At 43.6% G+C, this 26,080-nt stretch overlaps 2 protein-coding genes across 2 annotated transcripts; one reads left to right on the top strand and one right to left on the bottom strand.

The window, feature by feature from the left end:
• The first annotated feature begins 966 nt into the window (after window positions 1-966).
• Window positions 967-17,596, top strand: capn5a (calpain 5a). The gene is made up of 13 exons (XM_062385712.1): window positions 967-1,211; window positions 3,826-3,985; window positions 7,378-7,509; window positions 13,037-13,245; window positions 13,491-13,683; window positions 13,755-13,948; window positions 14,405-14,482; window positions 14,636-14,831; window positions 14,935-15,057; window positions 15,341-15,537; window positions 15,858-15,979; window positions 16,075-16,211; window positions 16,295-17,596. The coding sequence occupies exons 2-13, from the start codon at window positions 3,830-3,832 to the stop codon at window positions 16,469-16,471; spliced, it is 1,914 nt and encodes a 637-aa protein (XP_062241696.1). The 5' UTR covers window positions 967-1,211; window positions 3,826-3,829; the 3' UTR covers window positions 16,472-17,596.
• On the bottom strand, window positions 9,669-11,167 carry ompa (olfactory marker protein a). The gene is made up of 2 exons (XM_062385713.1): window positions 10,995-11,167; window positions 9,669-10,119 (listed from the first exon to the last, which is right to left on the bottom strand). The coding sequence occupies exons 1-2, from the start codon at window positions 11,055-11,057 to the stop codon at window positions 9,688-9,690; spliced, it is 495 nt and encodes a 164-aa protein (XP_062241697.1). The 5' UTR covers window positions 11,058-11,167; the 3' UTR covers window positions 9,669-9,687.
• Window positions 17,597-26,080: the final 8,484 nt, after the last annotated feature.

Below are 26,080 nucleotides of genomic sequence, written 5' to 3'. Positions count from 1 at the left end.
CACCAAAAGTGTTTTTAAGATTTATAAAATCAAAAAGCTGCTCGAGAGCTTAAAGATCAGTCGACTAAACCAAACTTAACTTACTGACTCTCCTCAAACCAAACGACAGCTTGGTTTGCTCTTAGCTCCTCACTGCAGGTTTATAAAGTCCATGCTGGTCAGTCAATAGATTATTGCAGGGGAGAAATCCGAGTCCTGATTGAACCACTGTGGCACAAAGAACACCCCCTTCAGTCTGCAGCAAGATGGTTCAGTCCAATCATCCTCCTCTACTTAAGCCTGGTGTTGCAGCTTCTCAGTATTTATCAGGTTGTCAGGAGGATGTCACACAGGTTTTCAATAACGTGAACAGATGCGTGCACTTAATTTAGAACAATAAACTGGACTAAAGCAACGTAACTCATGTTTTAACGGTAAAGCAAACAGGAAACATCAGCTTTAAGGTGCAGCAACCTCAGGGAGGAGACGGGTTTGACTTTCATTCACTGGGAGTTGATGACTCATGATGTTGTGTTGTCTCCACAAAGGAGCTTGTTTTTTCACAAAGCTTCATGAACGTCTCCACTGAATGTCTGTAGGGCAGCTGGGAAATGTCTGTTTATAAAGCAGCTCGGCAGAAATCTCATGAGACTAAGTTTTCACTGGATTTGATATCAAATCTCTCTGTAGCTTGTCAGTTGTTCATTTAGTTACTGCAGCATCCAGTAGGGGGCACTGGTGTATAATACTTCCATTTTGAAGTTTGAAGTTATTCTTTATTTCTTGGTGAGAAGTTAAATCATTATTTTTTTCCTTATTCTCTAAATTGTAAATGCTAACACTTTTCAACATTATTCGGGTTTGTTCATTTATCGTTAATTCCACTTTTTCCGTGTTGCACATGAAGGCATCATTCAATCCGGCGGTGCCTTCAAGGGGTGTGGGAGAACCCCCCCCCCCCCCCCCACACACACACGGAGCCGGAGCTCCTCCCGCGGATGTTTCCTCTGAGTGTGTGCGGGAGATGGTTTAGTTCGTGAGGACAGATCTGAACATCCCAGAGGGACACGGAGACAGAGAGACACCGGGACAACACCGGGTAAACACCGGGACACCGCCGAGCATCACCACCCAGGAAGCTGAGTGTGACTGTGTGATTGTGTTTGTATGTGTTAGTCTGTGTGTGTGTGTGTGTGATTGAGGAGCTGCCATCGAACCGAACTCCCTCTCAGGTAAATATTATATATTATATCTGTGTATGTTTAACTTCACTCTTATCAACAGGAAACTGCTTCAGTTCATTAAGTTTCATTAGATCAGTTTTCTATTTTTACTTTAGAAACTTTGACTCAGTTAAGAAACAGTTTTCATTTGTAAGCGTGAGATTAATTTTCCTTCAGAATCAGAAACGTTGAAAGAATCAGTTCAAACTTCAAACTGCTGAGATCCGATCACGTGACAAATCTGCAGAAACAATAAAAAATGAGATTTGAATCTTACTTTTGATTAACGTCAACAAGCACATATCCGGTAAATGGTCTCCAAAATAAAATACAGATGTGTATGAGGTGGAGAAACTATGGGGGGTGAAAAAGAGAATTCTAAATCAGCAGCATCCATTTATTCATGTGTGATTTGGCGTTTGTGTATCTGCTTTGTTTGGTTGCACGTGTTGATGTAATTTATATAAAACAGTGCTCGTTTAAAGTAACGGACCTCCAAACATCTAAATCTTTATTTACTATAAAACAAACGTTCTCACATCGGTCAGAATCTGTGGATCACGTGATGCATCACAACGTAAAACCGCTGCTTCCTCTTCCAGTTCTGATCTTTTCCATCCAAGGCAACGCACTCTTATTCATTTATTTTGAAGGCACGTGTATTAGTTTCCGGTGTGACTTCACACAGCTGAGAAACGATCGAAGCTCTTCTATTAAAAGTCTTAAATGTTTGCGACTTGAACAAAGTGAGTTTCCTGTTCAATCCTGAACTGAGTCTGGAGCTGCTCGTGCTCTTCAGGCTGGTTTGTGTGTTGGTGCCCAAATGAAACCACACCCGTGAACACATGGTGTTCATCTGCTGCTGCCTGTTCCACAGACGGATCTCTGTCTGTAGGTCATCTCACTGTCTGTAGGTTTCACTGGGAGAATGATAAGTTCACAGAATCCTCTGGAGGAAACACTCACTGAACCACATTTTAAAACAGATCTGGAGAATCTGACGACATCCTTTCTGTCACAGTCAAACAAAGAATGTGAAATATTCAGTTTCACCTCATGTGACCAGTAAAAACTCACCAGTCACCTCAGTGTTGTTGCATCGTGGGGAAACTTAGAGCTTTTATAAAGTATTTTAAACATTCATCACTAAATAAATCCACATGCAACTGAATGTTCTAAGTTATTGTAACAGAGCCGATGATTTATTTTGTTGAACTAAAGACGTGTTTCTCTCGTTGGTGTGTGTCTGTTCAGTTTCCTCTGTTTACTCTAAGTGACGCTGATGTAATTAATGAAGATTCCATTAGCTTCTCCTCAGCCTCCCAGCATCCAGGGTCTGGACTGGGAGGCTGAGGAGCTTCATGTTGTTAATGTTGAAATAAAACCAGTCGACGGTCGTTTCACTTTGAGTTTTTAAAATTCACTACCAACAGTAACTTTCCTCTGATTCTCCAGATTCAGATCAAACTCCAGGAACAGGTTTTTGTTTCAGAGTAAAACGCTTTGTTCCGTCTGTTCCTTTAAGATATAACAAGTCCTCAGCCGGGGACTCACGCCTCCACCACTTCCTGTTCTCTCCGTCCTCACTTTATTGTTTATCATCACTTTATGTGGTCGACAGGAAGCTGCTGTTTGGACTTTAAAAGTTCCTGTTTTAGAAAGTTTGTTAAAGTTGAGATGAGAGAAACGGTCTCAGAAGAAACTCCGTCTGGATTAATGGACCAAACTTTATCAAATGTAAAAGTGTTTAACTAATTTCTCCATTATTATTATTTGTATTAATATCACACACACGAATCTTTCTGGATTCAAATGGAAGCGCTGCTCTTTATTTACCTGGTGATTAGAATATGAATGTACACAAAGAATAATCCGCGACTATACAAACAAACGCACATGTGACCGGAGGACAAACACAAACTCTGTCACCTGGAAAGCAAACACACACAGTCTTTAAACAGTTGTTTCAAGAGGACGACTTACAACCTTTTAATCTTTGTGTCTCTTTTCTGTCACATTTGCTGAGTCGAGACTTAATTTCTAATTTTTAATACTTTTAACTAAACTAACAGTTTGTCCTTGTGAGTATTTTGGTTTTTCGTTCATTACATTTACTAAAATATTTAGTGTCTGAAGAACATGAGCAGTGCATTTCCTGTAATACTGTGTTTCAATCTGCACACTGTAGTTTAGCATCTTTAAATCCTAGAAATGTTCTTTTGTTCCACACAAGATCCGTCGTCCATCATCGTAAACATGTGCTGTACGTTTACTTTCTATGTTGTCTGTTAAAAATGCAGGATAATCTGTTTTAATGGAATTACAGTCGAGTATCTTCGTTTATTTAAAGAGGAATAATCCACATTTGTTAACATGAGCACTTCGATCGTGTAAATCTGCCAGATTTATGTTTCTGTTTTTATGTTTGCAGACATTAAAACCTAAGGGTGAAACATCAGGGTTTGAAAACAGGAACTTCGGAATCATTATCTCCTAAATCTCATTAATAATTAGTAAAACAACGACACAACTGCTACTTCAGGTGATGACGATGCTTGAAGCAGAGCTCTGATGAAGTGTGTGTCTGTGTGTCTGTGTGTGTGTGTGTGTGTGTGTGTGTCAGGGTGATGGTGGTTCCGTACGAGGGCCAGTCCTTCTCCGCTCTGAGGAGGCAGTGCCAGCAGAATGGACGTCTGTTTGAAGATCCTCTGTTTCCTGCGTCCGACCAGTCTCTGTTCTACCAGAGCAACCGCATCGGCCAGGTCACCTGGAAGAGGCCCAAGGTGAGAGCAGAGCAGGAAGCAGGAAGCAGGACGGTCACCTGTTTTTAAATTCTGTGTGTGGAAATCATGTTCTGTCTTTGTAAACACTGACCTGGAGGTTTGGGCTGAACTCTGTTTAATCGACTAATCTGCAAAATAAGAACAGTTTAAAGTGAGAACTGGTCCAGTAAAGTGAGAACTGGTCCAGTAGAGTCAGAACTGGTCCAGTAGAGTCAGAACTGGTCCAGTAAAGTGAGAACTGGTGCAGTAGAGTCAGAACTGGTCCAGTAGAGTCAGAACTGGTCCAGTAAAGTGAGAACTGGTCCAGTAGAGGTGGTGATATCTCATCATGATGGAGGCAGAGCTGCAGATCAGCTGGTTTAAAGAGGAGGTGGAGCAGGAAGCAGTTTGTGGTGAGGAGACAGAGGGAGTGTGTGTCCACAGGGGGAGGGGTCACACGGACTGAAGAGTCAAGAATCTGTGGAATTTATCTCCAGAAATCGTTTTGTGAGCTCGACTTTGCTCTTTAAATTAACATCTGAGATAATATTTAAAAGGAAGAAGAACATGTGTCCCTCTCAGCTGATTCTCATGTCTGGTTGAACCAGGACAACGAGGACGATGGGACTGAACTCCCTTCAACTGTGTTCTGTACGATGGGATGATTGTGAAGAGCAGAAACCAACACCACAGAGACTCCCTGCTGTTTGGGGCCTGCGTCTGAACTGAAGTGGTAAAGAAACAGGATGCTGTGCAGCTCTGATCACACTGATCCTCCACGTTCACAGCCTGGGTTTTAAACCCTGAGTATATCTTGAAGTATTGAGGAACTGGTCTGGGTCATATTAGCAAAACTAGCACATATTTCGAGGACAGGATTCAGTGGCCTGGGGGCTCGGGTCCTGGGTGCTCTGGTCCTGGGTGCTCTGGTCCTGGGGACTCGGGTCCTGGGGGCTGGGGTCCTGGGTGCTCGGGTCCTGGGGACTCGGGTCCTGGGGATTCGGGTCCTGGGGATTCGGATCCCAGGGGCTTGTTTTATATCAACTGTTTAGATAAAAATGAGTTTGAGAAAAGCTTTAAAGTCAGATCCATCCAAGGAGTTTAAACTTCATCAGCCCAGATCTCCTGGAGTCAGATACATGAAGGTTCAGCTCCAACAGATCAGCATCACACATTTCATAAAGACCCTGAAGTGTGATCATGTGACGTGACGTGTGTGTTTCTGTTTAACAAGTTGGTTTGAACTGAGACACAGTGTTTGACTCAGTGCAGCCGTTACACTGAGGATGGAGAAATATGAGGCTCTTAGTTTAATCACTTAATGGCTTTCCACTTTGTGTCTGCTTCTGTTTACACTACACACACACACACACACACACACACACACACTGTGTATTACAGCCTCTCTCAGTGACTCAGGCTGGATGTCCCTGTTTAACCACTAATCATTGTGTGTTTGTGTATTAACTGTGTAGCATCATTATCTGCAGGTCAACAACATAATTAGCGAGCGTCACGTTTCACCTCCTCCTCGGTCGTCTTTATCTCTCTGTGACATTCGGCCTGAATTCTGATCAAGTCCCACCAGCGTCAACAATCATCCACACGTCTGATCCAAAACTTATTTACCTTCATGTTCATTCAATATTTGACTTATTGAAAGAACAGCTTCTGTTCTGACCCTCCTTTGTTTTCACAAGCTACTTCAGGCAGATCCTGGAGATCAGGAGTAAGAAGTTAAAACAGGATTTAATGGACTGGACAGATCAGAATGAGACCATGTCCCTGTGTCCTGAGGCTGAGGGGACACGGGTCTGCTTCAGTCCTGTGTCCTAAGGCTGAGGGGACACTGGTCTGAAAAATTTACAAGTTTTACAAATTTACAAGTTGTAAAACACGGAGTCCCTCCCTCTTCACCTCCCCTCTCAGAACTGATCGATCACACCATTGAGTGCTTTCGGTTTCCTGTTTATTTATTCAGCTTCTCAGATCAGCAATGATTGACAGTAAAAGCTCTGTAAAGTGTTTTGATGCTGTTCAAACTGAAACGTCCCCGAGGAGTCTCACCGTGTCCATGTCCCAACAGAGAAGTCTGACAGAGGACAAAACAATGAGGACATAGATAGATAGATGGATACTTTATTAATCCCGTGGGAAATTCATAAAACATTTTCAGGTACTTTGTGTTTCTAAGTTAGTTTTCAGCTACATTCTAAATGTCTCTCATTGAACTGAACACGGTCCGACATAACCTGACCTTTGACCTTTTGTCTTTAAACACTATATTTCTCTTGTGTGAGTGTGTGTGTGTGTGTGGAGTTGCTGCAGGAGAACCACCCAGGCGGGACCTGTTGTGGTTGAACACATGTGTTTAGGTACATATATATATATATATACTGTGTGTATATATATATATAATACATGTACTTTAAATGTTGGCTTCTAATTTTCAGTCAGTTTAAAGCAGGAAACACAACATTCAGTTCCTCAGATCTGCTGCCCGACATCCTGAGGACTGGATTCAAGATGAAGAGACGTGTTCTGTCCTCTGTCTCTGAACTCTGGAATAGTTTCTTTCTTCTTGTTACTGTCGGTTTCAACTGAAACTTCTCCAACTATCAATTATACGCCTTCATATCTTAAAACTGGTTTATGGAGCCTGACAGATTTAATGCTTTGATAATATCAAGGACGGTGTCAACAGTATCAGTGTTCACATACTTTCAGGTAGATTAGAAGATTAATAACACACATAAATATGAAGCTGTAGGTTTAGCACAAAGGAAGCAACACAATCTCTAGATGATATGAAGTGAGCTTAGTGTATCACATGTTCACGTCCTGGTCTCTGGTGGGGGGTGTGTCTCTGGTTTATCTCAGCTCCATCATTTGGCTGCCGTCCTGCTCGCTGTGGTTTGTTTGACTCTGAACTTTCAGTTTCTTTACCCGGTGTTTACCTCCTAATGGCCGACTGAGGATCTGGCTACGCCCTCACATTCATCCACACATGGCAGCTGCCCAGTGGGAACTCATCCCACAGCTGCCCAGTGGGAACACATCCCACAGCTGCCCAGTGGGAACACATCCTCCAGCTGCAGGTCACTGGACGGCTCCTGTGCAGCAGCTGCAGGTCGACCACAGACGTAACTCTAGAAATTCACTTTACAGCACAAATCTAAAGTGAATGATATCATGAATGAATTCTCCTCCTCTCATCAGCTGGACTTGATCAGTAATCGATTCAGTTCAGACAAATCTTTTGATATTTGAAAGTTCTTTCTTTGTTTCTTTGGCTCTGATGTTTAAAGATGTTTCTGAAAGTGTCATCACTCATCAGAAAAATAAACACCGCCCGGTTGAGAGGCCTCTGATTCTAAATCCTCACACTGATTCTAATTATCCTTCTCTTCCAGGAGTTATGCAGCGACCCCCATCTGTTCGTGGACGGCATCAGTGCCCACGACCTGCACCAGGGTCAGCTGGGAAACTGCTGGTTCGTGGCCGCCTGCTCCAGCCTGGCCTTCAGAGAGTCGCTGTGGCAGAAGGTGACACACACACGCACACGCACACACACACACAGGTTTGGAATCAATGGATCAGAGTCCATCATCAGATCAGATCTTGACTCTCAGACTTCAGACTCTTCTCTTCAGTCCCAACAGGCTGTAGCTAAATGATGTGTATGTGAGCGGGTGGTGAACCAACAACTTGAATACAGAACCTTTATCCAAAGTGCTTTAAGTCGACCAGCAATGAGCTCACACACTCACGGAGAGATGGCAGCACGACACCACGTCTGACTATCAGAGCCACTTGGTTCAGTGCGTAGCTTAAGAGCTCTTTGTCACGTGGACAGGAGGAGCTGGGGATCAACCCTGTGAGCCGTGTGAGGTGTGGCTCAGCCGGTAGTGCGGGTTTCATGCACACAGAGTCTACGTGTGTGTTGAGTGGTGTGTGTGTGTGTTGATGGGTGTGGACAAGTACGTGGAAGTCAGATGTGTGCGACTGGGCGTGTGTTGACTTTAGATAAGTGTGTAGTGTGGTTAGGGTTGTGCAGATTACAGTGAAAGGAACCTGAAGCCCGTTGGTGGAGGCAACTCCAGGAACCTGCACTTACATCTGTGTGTAACACTGACATATTTCATCCATTAGGTGGCGCCAGTGACTATGAAAACACTGTCATCAAGCCAATGGATTTTCTGTCAGTTGGAATTAAAGCTCCACCAGTTCACCCAGCAGCTGCCATGAGAAGCATTTGTTTCTCACAAAATTCAAAATAATAACAAAACGAATTGTCCTGTGTCGACCTGCAGGTGTTTAAGATGTGTGTCTCTGTGTCGTCAGCTGACTCCAGACTGATGTTTGGGATCGACCTCCTCCGTGAAGGACAAGAACCTGAACATCCTCAGTTCTGTGTAGATAACTTCAGAAATAGATCTGGTCACGTTATGAAGTTTAGTGGCGACTTATCTTTAGGTCGATTTTAATCTGGGATTAAACAAAAGCCTGACGACACTTCTTTAGTGTAGAGTCAAGTAGCAGTGAAATGGTTAATGAGAATCTGAAGCTGTTATTATTATTATTATTATTATTATTATTATTATAATTCAGAGTTAATCCTAATGTTTCTGCAGCTGTTGAAGTGAGTGTGAGACTCGTGCTGTGCTTCCTCTTTGCTTTCTGAGCTTTCTGTCTTCTCTCTTTCCACCTGGCTGCTTCCCGCTCTCCGGTCCCGGAGGTCTTCTCTGCAGCTCAGTTTTCCATCAGCTGAAGGAAAGTCTGTTTTCGGTGTCGCTGCCTCTGAGGAGCAGCCGGTTGTCCTGACACCCGTCGGTGGTCCAAACACAAACACTGGTTCTGAAACTGAGCCTCTGGTGGGACTGGGACAAACCACACAGGAAGAAAATACCTATTTTCTCTTTCTTCATATTCCATCACATCAATACTGACCTTACATCTTCATAAAACCCTTTGAGGAGGGGTTTTGGTTTTGACTCTATTTTAAAACGTGACTCGTCCTCTGGTTTGTCCCCTCGTCCTCTGTCCAGTGACACAGATAATAATCCAACCAATGAGAACGCAGACGGCTTTCAGTCGATATTTAATAGACTCCATTGATCTCTCAGGCTGAAAGTCATGCAACGGGAACATTTGATATTTCCATTCACAGCCAATTGTTTTATTTCTACTTAAAATACAAAAAAAAACAAAGAAAAACAACAAGTTACTCATGTTATTATCACAGTAAACAGCTGATCAATAAAGGCATTATTTGTTTACATGTTTTACTTAGTTTCTTACAGATATTTATTTAGTTTTCAAGATAATTTCATGGTGATACATAAAAAATGTTAATTGATTAACGAGGCTTCAAAATCACCGTTAAATAGTGTGTATAGAAATGTTTCATGAGTTCTCATGTTTCTATATGAATTTAAAATATTTGAATATTGATGATTTATGATACATTGATCATCAAGTAGCAAAGAGAATAGAGAATTAGTTCCATATTAAGTGCAGTTAAACTTCTTAATTTTCTTCTCATAGATGATTCGTTCTTTTACTAAATGTTTATATTATGAAAACTATACATTTCAAAACTCTGAGCTGGAGGGAGACGGTCAACGATTGGTTCTCTCTGCTGCTGGACTGTGTTTTTCTTAAAGGTCACACATTGAACACAATATTGCAGCTACAGGTTTGTTCTGGTGAAAAGAGAGAAGTCATATTTCTGGTGTGAACTCCAGCGAGCAGCTGACGTTCGCTGCCTCTGCTCCGTCCTTGAAAGCAAACAGGAAGTACATGACCTTCCTGACCTTGGCCAGCTCAGCGATCCTCTCACAGAACTCCTGCATGTCCGCTTCCAGGCACTTGATCGCCGAGTCCTCGGGGTCGTCGGCGTTTCGCCAGAACGTCCCGATGGGCTCCAGCAGCTGCCGGGTCATCAGGTGGGTGAGGTCGGGGGTCCAGTTCTGGGAAATACCAGTGATGGTGACACGGCCGTGGCCGGAGAGGGAGAAACACCAGCGGGAGAAGTTCAGCCCCTGGATGTTGAAGTCCAGACGATACACGGCTTCGTGGGGAAGAAGCAGGCGCTCGCCATCCTGACGCTTCTGCCCCGAGCGCTGCAGCGAGGACACGCGAAGACGCATCATCTGCAGGAGGAAGACAGGATCAAAGACAGGATCAAAGACAGGATCAGAGACAGGAGGAGAGGGAACAGAGTCAGTCAGAGGCTCCGTGTGAGACACATCCACACGATGCAGATTGGAAGCTTCGGTCCCCAAAGTGTTCTGAAGAGAGATTCACACGTCTGCAACACACGACTACAAACCAACATGAACTACACAAAACGCACACACAAACACATACACACTGCTATTCTTATGATTTCCAGAGCTCAAAGTACAAAGCCTGGACCAGAGGATGTTTTTACTGAAGTCCTTTATTGAAGACTTTATGATCTTATCTGGGAACCAGTCCACAGATTAATCAGTAGAGTGATGAATGAAGCTGTAAACCAAACTTCTCTTCATGGCAAAGGTATAAATTTACACTTGATCCCAGTCAGAGAATCTGTGGAGCCGGGAAATGATCTCTGATCATCTACCTGTTGACTGTTACATCAACACGTTAAGAACACACGTGGTGAAGAGTGTGTTGAACCAGTGAGACAATAAATCAATAAATTCCTGTGAAAACAGACAAAGTTCCTGAAAATCATCCTCCTGCAAAAAGTGAACTTTGAAAATTACAGAGGAAACAAATTTAATATATATTCTGTTGTGTTTACGTTTTTAAGTAATATGTGTATTATTTAAATATACCCATGTATAACATTTTATGTTTATATTTTTATTAGTTTATATTTTTACTAACGTCCACAAACTTAGTAGGTTCAATCTTTGTGCATGCAAAAATCTCTCACACACACACACACACACACACACACACAGATTCACACACTAAGTGCTCACAGCCTGTGGAGTCACTGTGCTGCTGCTGAAGAGGAGAAGAGTCAGAGTCTCACCTTCGTCAGAGCCGTGTCTTCTCTGAACGTCAGGCCCACGGTGTCGGAGGGCGGCTCGGCCATGTCGGACTCTGAGGTTCTGGTCCTGGGTTCTGGTTCTGGGTCGTGTGGAGGTGGCTCGGCTGCCGGTCTGTAGGAGACTGAGAGGATGGAGCTCTGCAAGAGTTTCTGCTTTCACCCCCACCTCTCTCTCTCTCTCTCTCTCTCTCTCTCTCTCTCTCTCTCTCTCTCTCTCTCTCTCTCTCTCTCTCTCTCTCTCTCCAACTCTCTCTCTCCAACTCTTTCCATCACAGTCGGGCAGTGCCTTACTGTTGCCGCCCCCCCCTCCTGCCCCGGGGAACCTCGGGTCGCACACATTGATTGGCGTGCCACAATAAATGAGTAATAGAAGGGAGGGGGGGGGGGGGGGGGGGGGGGGATCAATGAGAAAACTGGATCAGTCAGATCAGTTGTTCGTCTTTTTGTGTACTCAGCCCCTCAGTCTTTTAACACAAACACACACACACACACACACACACACACACTTCTTCAAATGTGACTCTTAATCTGCACGTTATTTGATCTGCAGTGAAACCATTTAGAGTATTAATATATTAGATTTATTGCCTGAGGTGTGAACTGTGGAGCCGGTTGAAACGCCTGAAGATCAAAGGATGGGGGGTGATGTGTGAGGGCGCCTAGCAACCGACGAGCTGATGACGAACCAGTGGAACTCTGGGAGTTTCCTGAGGGCTGCTGGGAGCTGGACTGGTCTTGGCTCAATGGACCATTTATTTATTTATATCATTCACTTCACTTCACTTCACTGACACTGTGTGTGTGTGTGTGTGTGTGTGTGTGTGTGTGTGTGTGTGTGTGTGTGTGTGTGTGTGTGTGTGTGTGTGTGTGTGTGTGTGTGTGTGTGTGTGTGTGTGTGTGTGTGTGTGTGTGTGTGTGTGTGTGTGTGTGTGTGTGTGTGTGTGTGTGTGTGTGTGTGTGTGTGTGTGTGTCAGTGGGGATCTGGGGGCAGGATGTGGGTGGATGACGCTCCCTTGTTAAAAACTTTGGAAATCTTTAGTTAATTATAAACGCAGGAGGTTAATTAAGGGGAAGAGTGGAAAACCTGACGTATTTCAAATCTTTAATAACAAATAGAAGCTGTGTGATGCTTCTTTATTTACCAGATTATATGTAAATGGTGAATTTAAGTCTGTTTTAATACTTTTTATGTATAGTAACTGAATATTAGTTGTTCTCTTTTATTGTGTTCAACAGTTTCCTCTTTCCCTAAACATGATTACAACGTGCTTTGTAAAACGCATGTGAATGAAACAAACACAGAAGAAAACAGAAATAAGATCAATTAACATAAATGAAAAAGCGTTTGAAGCATAAGGAGTTAGTAGCTCTGTGATGTCAGTGGGGGCCGGATCAAGCTGAGCTTTAAAAGTTATTAAAATAATATTTAAATCAGTCAAAAACTTTAACTGGCAGCCGGTGAAGGGCGGCGAGGATTGAAGAGAGATGGTTACTATGCTTGGTGGAAAATGTCAAAACATCATCCGTCCGTCCCTCACCCAGTTCCTCCTCCAGTTCCTCCTCCAGTTCCTCACCCAGTCCCTCACCCAGTTCCTCCTCCAGTCCCTCACCCAGTCCCTCACCCAGTTCCTCCTCCAGTCCCTCACCCAGTTCCTCCCCCAGTCCGTCACCCAGTTCCTCACCCAGTTCCTCCTCCAGTTCCTCACCCAGTTCCTCACCCAGTTCCTCCTCCAGTCCCTCACCCAGTTCCTCCTCCAGTCCCTCACCCAGTTCCTCACCCAGTCCCTCACCCAGTTCCTCCTCCAGTCCCTCACCCAGTTCCTCACCCAGTTCCTCCCCCAGTCCGTCACCCAGTTCCTCACCCAGCTCCTCCCCCAGTTCCTCCGCCAGTCCCTCACCCAGCTCCTCCCCCAGTTCTTCCCCCAGTTCCTGCCCCAGTCCCTCACCCAGTCCCTCACCCAGCTCCTCACCCAGCTCCTTCCCCAGTCCCTCCCCCAGTCACATGTCCTTGTTGTGTCTCTCAGGTGATCCCGAGCTGGAAGGACCAGGAGTGGGACAAAGACAAGCCGGAGTCGTATGCTGGGATCTTCCACTTCCAGTTCTGGCGGTTCGGTGAGTGGGTGGACGTGGTGGTCGACGACCGGCTGCCCACGGCCAGCGGGGAGCTGGTGTACTGCCACTCCAACGACAGCAACGAGTTCTGGAGCGCGCTGGTGGAGAAGGCCTACGCCAAGTGAGCACCTCCAGCTGGTCCCTGACATCCCCCTGTGTTCTTTACTGGAATATGAGACTGTCCTCTTGTGGTTGTTAACTTTAATAACTGTGTCACACCTGGATTATTCACCCATTTACTTGAGCTGCAGATACTGTAATTTGTAGAATGTTAATCTTTGATTTGATGCTTCTTGAACAAATGAATCATCAACACATCTGTGCAGCATCTGTATGAAAGTAGCACTGAGTCCTGTGTGTTTCCAGGATGTGTGGATGCTACGAGGCGCTGGACGGGGGCAACACGGCCGACGCCCTCGTGGATTTCACCGGCGGCGTGTCGGAGCCACACAACTTGATAGAGAACGGCTACAAAGACGATGAGGAGAAACGCAACGAGCTGTTCGAGAGGGTCCTGAAGGTCCACGACAGAGGAGGCCTCCTCAGCTGCTCCATCCGGGTGAGCAACACCTCCTGCCCGGTGAGTGAACCTCTCTGCTTCACACTGACTGACCCGCTGTGTCCTTCCAGGCAGACAGCGCGGCGGACATGGAGGCCCGGCTGGCCTGCGGCCTGGTGAAGGGTCACGCCTACGCGGTGACAGACGTCCGCCGGGTGAGGCTGGGTCACGGCCTTCTGGCCTTCTTCAGGTCAGACAAACTCACCATGATCCGCATGAGGAACCCGTGGGGCCAGAAGGAGTGGACCGGGCCCTGGAGCGACAGGTGAGGAGGAGGAGGAGGAGGAGGAGGAGGAGGAGGAGGAGGAGGAGGAGGAGGAGGAGGAGGAGGAGGAGGAGGAGGATCAGAGTTGATAAATGTTGGTGTCAGACATTTTACTGTGGAGATCCTCAGGTTGCTCAGTGATGTTGCTTTTTAAACACAGAAACATCTTGTACATTTCGAGGTGAATTTCATTTCAGGGTTTGATTTCATGTTGGAAGCAACTTTTTACTTCCTCTGCACAAACTGCAGGAATCATTTTCAAATCAGTTGATAGAATCTGTGGTTTCTAACATTTGCAGCTCCTGATTATTTGTCTTCAGAATTTAGGTTAAATGTTATTTTCCCCTCTGTGGCACTAGTCGTGTTTCTGCTGTACAGTTGACGTCTTGTTGTAAATCTCAGCGACTCAGTGATTCCCTTCAGAGGTAATAAAGACGACTGACTGTGTGTGTGCAGCTCTGAGGAGTGGCAGAGGGTCAGTAAGGGGGAGCGGGAGAAGATCGGCGTCACGGTGCAGGATGACGGCGAGTTCTGGTGAGGTTTAGAGCAACGCTGCCCTCTGGTGGTGAATCAGAGGTGGCTGCATGTGGAACCTGAATTGAATGAAACTTATTCAGCATTTTTATCATTCCTCTTTTTTCTCTGATGATAAATAAACCAGATTTTTCTTTCTCTCCATTTCCCCAGGATGACATTTGATGATTTTGTTGATAACTTCACGGACCTCATCCTCTGTCGCCTCATCAACACGTCCTACCTGAGTTTCCACAAGACCTGGGAGGAGGCTGTGGTGCGGGGCTCCTGGCGGCGCCACGACGACCCCCTCCTCAACCGAGCGGGGGGGTGCATCAACAACAAGAGCTCCTTCCTCCAGAACCCACAGGTAGCTGCTTCTTTACAATTCCTCAAAAGGTTGAGCGTTGTCATTGTTGTTGAAAGAAGGAAGGAACTGAGTGTGTGTTGCTCTGCTCTGTGTTGTGTTGCAGTACGTGTTCGACGTGAACAAGCCAGAGGACGAGGTTCTGATCTGTCTGCAGCAGAAGGATCGCAGAGCCCGACTGAGGGAGGGGCGAGGAGAGAACCTGGCCATGGGCTTCGACATTCACAGGGTCAGCTGAGTGCGTGTGCGTGTGCATGTGGGTCAAGTGACTTTCCCATTAGTTCCTTTTTAAGAGCGACTCTTTGTGATTATATGATTTTCATTTATACTTAAACAAAGAAAAATGTTAACAGATATAATTTGAGTCCAGCCTTCAAGTCAGATTTACTCTTGTCGCTTGTTTGCATCCTGATTATTGCCAAGAAACACAAAAGAGAGAAACAACTTCTCATTGTCAGTCGGTGAACAGCGGTTGTGTGTCCGTGTTGTGTCCGTGTTGTCTCCGTGTGCAGGTGGAGTTAAACCGGACGTATCGTATGCACGTCACGCAGCAGAAGGTCGGTGGGAGTAGCTACATCAACTCGAGGTCTGTGTTCCTCCGCTTCGAGCTGACGGAGGGACGCTACGTCATCATACCCACGACCTTTGACCCCGGCCTGGAGGGAGACTTCCTGCTCCGCGTCTTCACCGATGTGTCCGCAGACTGCAAGTAGGACCACGCCCCCTTTGTTTGTTCCTCTGCAGCAGGAGTGAGTTTATAAAAGACAAACGGATAATGTCAATCAAACGGAAAAAGAAGAAGACACTTAAATTGTAAATCTACAAAACTGTAAATGTAATTAAACGTACAAAGCTGGAATCGAAATGTGAAATAACAATTATGATATGAACGTGTACCGGAGCACATGCCGTCTTGTAGCAGTGCACGTTGATGTGTTTTAGGGGCGGAGCTTTGACAAGAGGGCTGATGGGGGGGGGGGGATCAAAGTTAACCTGCTCCAACCCTCTGTCTCTCTGTCTGTGCTGCAGGGAGTTGACCCAACACGTGCCCCCACAGACCTGCTGGTCCGGGATCTGTGGTTATCCCTCTCTGGTCACACAGGTCCACGTGCTGCAGGCCAACGGACTCGCAGGACAAGACGCTGGTGGAGGTACATTCAACTTTATTCTCTCTTTTTCCAGAAATATTAACAGTCGTTTGTGTATGTTGTATTAAAAAGGTGTGTGTGTGTGTGTGTGTCTCCAGAGTCAGACCCCTATGTGATCATTCGCTGTGAGGGAGAGAAGGTTCGCTCTCCGGTCCATAAGAACACACGCAGCCCCGTGTTCAACACCAAGGGGCTGTTCTACAGGAAGAAGGCCAACCAGCCAATCAGCATCGAGGTCTGTGTGTGTGTGTGTGTGTGTGTGTTTGACGTGTGTGTACCTGTGTGTGTTTGACATGAGTCTCTTTCCGTCTCTGTCAGCTCTACAACCACAACGCGCTGATGGACTCGTTCCTGGGTCAGGTGACCCTCCGGACCGATCAGGGCGATTTCCAGCAGACGCTCCACCTGCAGGACAAGGGCAATCGCCGTGACAACGACCTCCCCGGTACCCTCACTGTCGCCATAGTGACCAGCACGGTGCTCACCGACATCTGAGGCTGTTCCACCGAAGTGACGCACCCCAGGCTGTTCCACCGAAGTGACGCCGCCGATTCAGAAACGTTTACATCTCAACGTGACAGAGGTTTACTTTTTTTAAGGACTTTGACTTTAATGAAATGCATCCAGCAGGAGGTGGGACGTCCACCATCACATGGGACTTTGTGTTTTAGCTTCATATCGATAAACGCGTGTTTACAATATTATGTACAGCCTGTTGTGGAGGAGCGTCCGGCTGGTGTCTGCTGCACGTGAGCCTCGTGGGTCACAGCCAAAACCATCTTTCACCACACAGTCAATATCTTATCTGTACAAACATAAATATTTGCAACACTTCCTTTAGCTGTTTCAAAGTAAAAGCCTTTCTGTTGACTGTGAGCTCACAGACTTAGATTCAGTCGAGGACACGTTGTGTATCAGCTCCACCACACGCTCAGCACATCACAGTGTGGCCCAGGTCGGATCTTAATATCCTGTTTACATTGTCTTCTTCTGATTGGTTCTCATCTTATCTTCTTCAGCAGCTACTGAGTGGAATGTGTATTCTACTGTTTAGTCTGTTTGATCCTTTCCTTTTGTTTGAGTTTACTGTCTCTAAATCATGTAACTTTTTATAATGTTTCTTCTATCCCTATCTTTTATATTGACAGAAGCTTTAAATGTGAACTTTCCTTGTCTAGTAAACACAGAAGTCTTCCAATGTGGCATCAGCTTGATAAGATGAACTCAGTTTGCAGGTTAATATCAAACAGCTTCACCTAATGCAGTTATAATCACTAATGCACAATATGTAAGTTAACTGTTCCAGAAAGATGGCGACCGTCTTATTTGTCATTCCGGAGGCTGCAGAGGTGCTTGTGTCATTTTCATCAGGTTCATCCATCCATCCATTTATCCATTGTTATCTACGTTATGTTTAATGAATAATTCATGATATTATTTTTATCGTAGAGTCAGAAAAAGAGAGTTATGTGATAATATCAATAAATTCATTTAACATGGGAAATAATTCTCGGCCATAACTTTCCTACTGACTTTCGTTGATATCTTTCATACTGTGACAGGTGTCATGGTTTCAAAATGTTTTACATTCAATTAAATTTGGTATTAAAATGTCTTAAAGTGTCTGTCATTTTAATTGATGAACTCTGCTAAAATATCTTATATTAATTTGAAGTCAAAAATTGAGGTGCAGAGCGCCGCATCAAGTGAAACGCTCCTAGTGTCCAACACCAAGCATCATTGTCTCAGATCTCATGGGAATCGTTTGCTTCTGTCTGGTTAGTCCAGCTGACCAATCAGGATCCTGCTTCACACAGACCTTAGGACCGCCGACCGCATTAACATACAGGAGACAGAAATACAGAAATAAAGGAATAAATGTAAAAATACAAAATAGACTTTTCATTACCAAAATGTATTTATTTTCATTTATTAATGCATTTAAGTATTTAATCCTGTATTTATTTTTATATTTATTTTTACCACCACCTCCTGTGTTGGTGCACCCATAGACCGTCTGTATACCGGTCCCCACAATACTGGTAAATCAAGAACATACACACGCGCGTTGTGTTTCCTTAATGTTACCAATCAAAGGAAAGTGATGATCTCACGAAGCTATGATATACAACTGTTCTAGAATGTAAATTCTAGAACAATCACTGAGTAGGGGAAATTAATTAATGCATAAATAAATGAATGAATGAATGTAGCAATACAACAAGTAATAAATAAAAAAAAAAATGGCCCCTTTCATTAGTAACAAGTTTTTTTCATTTGTTTTTATTTATTTCTGCATTTATTTATTACTATATTTATACTTGTGTCAATTGTTGCCACTCATAGCTTGGGAATGCATTATGCCAATGGGTGTCCTTACTAAGATAGAAGTACAGGGAGTAAGTACTTATTTATATGTGTGTGTGTGGTGGGCAGTCTTTTTCATATGTCCCCACAATATCCATAAATAAAGTACACACAAGCCTTGTATTCCTGTAATGTTACCAATCAGAGGAACTCTTTGATCTCACAAGTTTATGATATAAAACAATGTTGTAGAACTCTAGAACACAAGTGTTCTAGTGTGGGGTTAGGAAAAAGAAGCAGATAGAAGACAGTAATACACCTTGATGTTGTTGCAACAAATTTAATCTATTCTATCTATCTATTCTATTCTATCTTTATTCAATAATTAATTGTGTAATACTTTGATCTCACAGTATATATAGAATCTACAATGGCGAGTTATCTCCAACAAAAACTACTGAAAAAGTACCACCACCAGCCACGGAGCGGCAAACAGGAGGAGATTGTCAAGAATGACAACCAGATTTGGCAGGAAGAGTTGAAAAATTACAAAAAGAGGCAGCAGATCCTCTCGGAAACGGTTCAACAGGGCGAACGAGAGATCCAAAAAGTCCTCCTGGAAAAATGTGCCAGTGATCTCAAGGTTCTGAATCTCAGACAGCAGTTAGTTGAGTGTGAGAGAAAAATTACCAAAGAGAAACAAGAGGTGATTTCATGCATAAAAGCAGAATGCAAAGCAGAATTGAACCAGAAGTTAGCTCGGCAAATGGATAAAGCAGACAGGGCACTGAACGAGCAGGCGAAGAGATACGAGAGTGAGAAGTCAGGGATGAAGAAACAGCTTGAGACACTGAAGAGAAAAATGGAGGAGAAAGTAAAAGACCTGCGGGAAAGAGAAAGAATCAAGGAAGGGGAATGGAAGCAAAGAGAAGCTGACACAAAACTCAAGTCGCAAATCTACCAAAAATTAAGAAAACAGAAATCGCCACTGAGGCTGAATAACATCTGGTCCAGATCCAAGGACGTGAATGTACTTAATGAATTAGGTAAAGATAATCTGCTGCAGATCCATGCACTGAACATCCCAAAAATGGATCTGGAGGTGGAACCAGTAGAAGACCTGTCTATTGCCATCGGAATAAAAGGAATCCTGAAGAGAACTCCCACTCTGACGGACGCTAGGTCAGAGCTTGAAAAGCAAAAAGAGAAGTGCAAGAACCTCGAGGCGATTCTACAATATATCAAGAACGATATCAAGGAGTGCCTGCTCAGTATTGAAGAGCCAGAGAAATTAAAACGCACAGTTATGGACATGAAAGCAAGTTACATAGACCCAGCGGATGAAAATGCGATTGTTACTCTGAAGAGAAATGTTACTTTCAATGAGGACAACGAGGTTTTCAGATACGTGCCGATGGAGGTAAAGACTCCTTTTCATGTCTCTCACCACCGTAACCGCAGGAAAATGTGGCATCTCAGGAAATAATATTGTAAATGTGTATGTTCCCTTTGTGAGTTTTCTCCGGGTACTCCGGTTTCCTCCCGCACCCCGAAGCCACGTTGGTTGATTTATTTGACCTCAGGTGTGAATGGTTGTTTGTGTGTCGGCCCTGTGATACTCTGGCAACCGGTCCAGGGTGAACTTGACCAGTGCCAACTGGGATGGATGCAGCTCCTCCCATGACCCCCACAGGATAAGTGGCAGAGATGATGGATGGATACATAAATAAAAAACACCAGAACACTGTGGATGTTTATGATATTTTTATTTTGATATAAATTGTCCACATTAACTTAACTAACATAGACTAAGAAATTGATGTAATAGAAATATAAGCTCTTATGGAGCCCCTGAAGTTTCATCTTGTCTTCACAACTTATTATCTTGTGTGCACGAGATAATAAGTTGTGCACACAGACTAAATATCGGAGTTGTAAAGACATTACAGCACAAGTTTTTTAATTGCTCAAGTTTTATTATTGAAACACAATCGGTTTTCCTTCAGTTCGCTCAGCAAATGATTCCTGACAATCTTGTGTCTCTGCGCAAGTATTTCACTGTGTGACATATTTCAATGGGGCAGGGAGGACATGTGTTCTCACATACTGGAATATTCTGGAAAATATCACCAGATAAAAGTATTGAAGAATGACCCATCTGGGTTCATACCACATCCTTCCACCAGCTCGCGTGAGAATCGAAAAGTTTCTGTGTAATTCTGCTGACAATCAAATAACAAAGACAGACATAACATCAATAATTCTACGAATAACTCAACAGCACATTTTTTTAAATATATATATATATACATATATATATATATATATTTTAAAACATATATTTATTGGTTTTATACATTTATATCAATTTACATACATATAAGAAACCTTCCCCAACCTGAATATATGGCAGTAAAAAATTACATTAAATCATACAAAAATTGCTATGTTATGATTATAGCATAAATTCAAGGACAAAAACTTGCAATGAAAGTACTAATTTAGTTTAAACTAAATAAAAAAAAATCAAATAAATATACATAAGTAAAATAAATTACAGTTACAAAGATGGTACAGAGTACAGCACACATTCCTCACAACAGATTAGTCACTTCACATTTCCAATGCCTCTTCAATTTCACAATTTTTAATAAAGTCAAAAAACATCTCCCAGATATGGTAAAATTGAGAAGCTTTCTTCCTAACTATATAAGTTAAGTTTTCGTTAAGTTTTTTAACCAGTGGCCTAGAGAGAGGCAACGAACATTCTTCCAAGACAGAGCGATTGAGTTTAGGATTTAGAGGTACTGGAGAAGAGGTCTTTTGAGAGATATATTGTATCACCGAACTCCAACATTTCTGAATCTCCTCACATTACCACAAACAGTGGTATAAAGAACCTTGATGAATATTGCACTTAGAGCATCGATCAGGCATATTAGGATCAAACTTGTTTAACTTCACAGGGGTGATGTACGTTCTCATGTCATTGTTAGCCGGGCTAAAGTGTTCATTGCCCCAGACAGGTGAGAAACAGGACAACACTGGGAGAACTCCAAGATATTTATGCACTTCATGCCAGACCGTAATGGTGTTTTTCACAAAGGGATTATCTGGGTTTTTTCTTAGTTTCTTAAGGGGAGGGGAGCAGAGTATAAAAAACTATCCAGCGTCAAACCCTTTGAAAACAACATTTCAATTTGTAACCAGGGCTGAGCATCCTCTTTAGAAAACCAAAACAAGGCGGCCCTCAATTGTGCAGACCAGTAGTACCACTGTAAATTTGGTAGTTGTAACCGACACTATCATAAGGCAAGTATAGAAGAGAGAGTCAAAGTCATGGCTTCCTGTTCTTTAAAATAAAGTCTGAAACTAGCTTCCCTACTATAGAGAAAAAAGAAGGTGGAGGAGCTAATGGGATTGATTAAAAAATGTATAAGAATTTAGGCTATGTATTAATTTCTTGTCCATCTTTGGACATCTTCTGACAGGTTAGCTAACATGGGCTCATAGTTAGTTGCACTAAGGGTGTTTATCTTAGGGGTTGTTCTGATACCAAGATATTCAAAACCGTCTATAGCATTTACAAATGGCTGAGAAACTGTTGGATTCCTTCTCTTCTGTTCATTTAGGAACGTAATAGAGGATTTATCTTGTTCACCTTAAAACCAGAGAAGCTACCAAACTGGCTGATCAACTCTAAGAGGGATGGTATTGATCTAACAAGATCTGATAGAAATATAATGATATCATCTGCATACAATGCTATATGAAGTTCCACCTTCTTTTTTCCAGATCTTCTGTCCTAATACCACAAATTGAAGGGTGTGATCTTATTGCTATTGCTAGTGGTTCCATTGCTATTACAAAAAGTAAAGGTGAAATTAGTGAGCCTTGTCTCGTGCCTCCAAAGAGTTTAAACGGTTGTGAAATCAAATTATTTGTAGATACTACTGCAGATGAATCAACAAACAGAATTTCAACCCATCTACGAAAGTAACCACCGAACCCAAATCGCCTAAGCACCTCCAGAAGAAAGGGCCATTCGACTCTGTCCAATGCCTTCTCCACGTCAAGTGACAGGATGGCAGTGTCAGGGGCCCCCTCCCACACGTGATCTATGTTGAGAACTCTGCTCACATTGTGGAACCCCTGACGATTTTTAGCCATTTTGGTCTGTGTGTATCTTGGGTGGTAGGGTGGTCTTAAGTCTCATAGCCAAGGCTTTAGCTATGATATTTGCGTCAGAGTTCAAAAGTGAGATTGCTCACATTCTGTTGGCGGTTTACCTGGCTTCAGAATAAGCGTGATCAAGGCACTTCATAGCGAAGGGGGAAGGTAACCCTGTTTAAAGGATTCTGCATACATATCTAACAAAGGAGCTATTCATTTTTCTTAAAATAATTTATAAATATTGATTGGGAGCCCATCAGGGCCTGATGCCTTACCGCCCTTCATGTTAAGAATGGCGTTAGAAACATCTTCTAAATTCTGATCTTAATCCAGCTCAAGTTTTTTATCTTCAGAGATACATGGAATTTCTATTCTATCTAGGAAACTGTTCTGATTCCTTGAATTTACTGGATATTCAGATTAATAGAGGGTCTTATAGAACGAGACAAAAGTATTGTTAATTTCCAATGGATCTGTAGTCCTTACCCCCCTGTTCATTCCTAATTGCATTTATGTCTCTTTCTGAGTTAATTTTTTTTATTTCCCGGGTTGTAAAAAGTTTGCCTTATTAGACTGTTCTCAGCTTTAAGTGCAAATAATTATTGTTTTGTTTCTACTGAATTATCAATGCTACTCATTCTCTCTAACTCACTGAAATTTGTTAAATTTGGAACTAGTGAAACTAATCATTTGCCCTCTAATATATGCTTTGAAAGCCTCCCACCCGATGTCTGGTCCGTATTTATAGCAAAGTAAATATCTACGTGTTCCCCCACAAATTTTATGAAATCAGAATCCTGTAACCATTTGGGGTGTAAGCGCCAACTTTGGTTAATTGTGAATCATTATAAAATATACTGAGATGGGGGCATGATCTGACTGAACACCTGCACATTTAATTGTTGTATTGTATGTTGGAGGTTTTTCGTGTATTTCCACCATGGACAAGATCCCTTTTGCAGTGGTGTGTGTGTGTGTGTGTTTGTGTGCGTGCGTTTGTTTGTGTGTGTGTGTGTGTGTCTGATTACAACCTCCCCTGTGCTGTGTCTCATCACCCCCTCCTCTCTCTGTGTAACTGGGATCAGTGGCAGTGAATGAGCAGCTTGCCGTGTCACTGTTAATACCAACAAGAAAGAGGGAGGGATGAGGGGAGGAGGAGGAGGAGAGAGAAGGAGGAGGGAGTCATTCACTGCTTCAAACTCTGTATACCTTCATATGAGAGAGAGAGTCAGAGAGTGAAGAGCAAAGGAAGAAGAAGAAGAAGACGACTGGAAGTAAGGAGAGAAACTCAAGAAGAAAGAGACATCTGCCTAGAGAGGAGGAGAAGACAGAGTGATAGTGATAAGACAGAAAAGAGAGAAGGGAGAGAGAGAAGGGAGGAGGACAAAAGTGTCACTCTTTTCCTTCCAACTCCTGCTGCTGTTGGATTAACAGGTTTTCCTGCTCCTCCTGAAGAAAGACTCCATCTCAGAACCATCTCGTCCTCCGTTCTGTTCCCCTGTTCTTCATCCCTCCATCCACCAGGCAGGACGTCTGTGCAGAGACCCACACCTGAAACGAGGGGAGGACAGAGGAGAGAAAGAAGCAGAAGAAGAGTTCAGGTCATGCAAAAGGGTGAGGGCAAACAGTCGGTCAGGCTTATAGAGCATGTTGGCTTTCTGCATAATCCCATTACTGTGTGTGTTCGTGTGTGTGTGTGTGTGTGTGTGTGTGTGTGTCTGTTTACACACTCATATACTTGGGACGTGTCTTCCTTATGGGGACAAAAATCAAGTCACCATATTAAACATTATTCCATTTTAAGGTGCAGATATCATGAGTTGAGCTCTTACTGTGACACTGGATATTTCCCATGATCCTCTGCTTCCTGACTCAGAAGAGCTGATGATGTACGATGTCACAAATCCACGGAGCTCTGTTCAGGTTTCCTGCTGAATATTGGAGATAAACTCTGGTTTTTAATAACTTCTGAGTCTTTTGAACTGATCTTCAGTTCAGCTTCACCTGATTCTGATCAGATAAAGCTTTGACAGGAAAGAAGCTTCGGAGTGTTTATGGCTGATGCATAATGCAGGAGGCAGGACATGACATGAACTCCACTGCAGAGATCATGTTTTGAACAGATTCAACACCTTGTCACCGAAGGCTCTGGAATCTCATCATCCTTCCAGGTTCACGTCTTCATCTACAAGTCGGGCTCCTGTTCTTTATCAGGACATGATTGTATTCTTCCGTTTTTTTTTCTTTTGCATGCGTCATGCGTTAGAAATGTCGTTAACGCTCCAACTGGTTCTTGATGAACCCTCTAGAGAATCTCTCTTGGATATTAAGCAGAGTTTTTACATTCGTCCTCTCCAGATCGTGTCAGGAGACATGTCCTGCATGTGGTAACGCAGCTCCAGTCAGTTCTTCTCACAGGAAGTGGTCCCACTCACCAAAGTTCCCAGTCACTGAACCATCACACGACCTGTAATGAAGCTGCTGGTTGAACTTGTATCGTGTTGCTTTAAATTGTGTTGTGCTCGTGCAGCAGGTTTGAGTCCTGGTCCCTCCCTGGGTGTCCACACAGCTTTTATTCTCTTATCTCAACTTAATGCACACATTACGACATCACTTCCTGAACTGAACTGGGTGGAGCAGAAGGACACATCGGTTCATTCAAACTGAAATCATTCGTCTATCGTCTTGTTTGGTCTGTCAGAGGCAGCGACTCCAGCTGAAAACACAAAGTCTCATATCCTCACCTCTTCTGTTCTTTCTTCTGATCCTCTCTCTCTCTCTTTTCTCACTTCTCACTTCTCTCTCCATTCATGTTCTGTTTCTGTTTCAGGATGTTTTACTTTCACTGTGTGGTTAATATGTCTTAATGTACCAAGGTATAAAATCTGATATGTGTGGAGAACACTCACACACACACAACCTCACACACTCACTCACTCATGTACACACAGGCAATGGCTGCACACAACCTTTGTGCACCTCTGCTGGGGTAATTAGATGCTGAAATATTTATAGGGTGTGCGTTTGTGTGTCTGTGTGTGTGTGTGTATTGTATTTCCATTCTTCTGCTTCATAGTGTGCATATTTGTCTGCACGTGTTTATTTTCATGATCCGATGTTTTAGGACCGTTAGCGCGTCTGGTCCCTCGCTCCTCGGCTGTGTGATGACTTTAGGGAGAAGTTCACTCTGATGTGGATTTATCTTTGAGAGAGTAACTACTCCCTCTAATCCTGCTTGACTCCTCTGTCCCAGTGAACTGAGGGAACAGGAGCTGTGGGAGGCCTTGTTGCTACGTAGTGGGTAATGTGGGGGGGGGGGGGGGTGAGGCTGACTGAGCTGGTGTGGAGTGGATGGAGAGTTAGAGCTGCTGGTCAGAGCTGACACCCACAGGAAGTCGGTCGGTGCCTGGCTTCACTTTCCTTCTTGGCGGAAATAAAAAAGTCGCTAAACCTCCCATTAAATGTTCCAAAGAATCCTCCTGATGCATTGTGGGAGATGTCAGACCCGATGGGCAGTGTAACTTCTCAATCTGAACAGAGCTGTCACAGCTGCCAGGGGAGGAACAGTCAAAGGATCAAACTAAACCTTCATCAAGGAAGGATGAATAATTCAGAAGGACTAAT

Source organism: Platichthys flesus, chromosome 4, assembly GCF_949316205.1.
Source record: "Platichthys flesus chromosome 4, fPlaFle2.1, whole genome shotgun sequence".
Classification (NCBI taxonomy): Eukaryota; Metazoa; Chordata; class Actinopteri; order Pleuronectiformes; family Pleuronectidae; genus Platichthys; species Platichthys flesus.
This window is presented reverse-complemented; position numbering and strand designations above follow the sequence as displayed.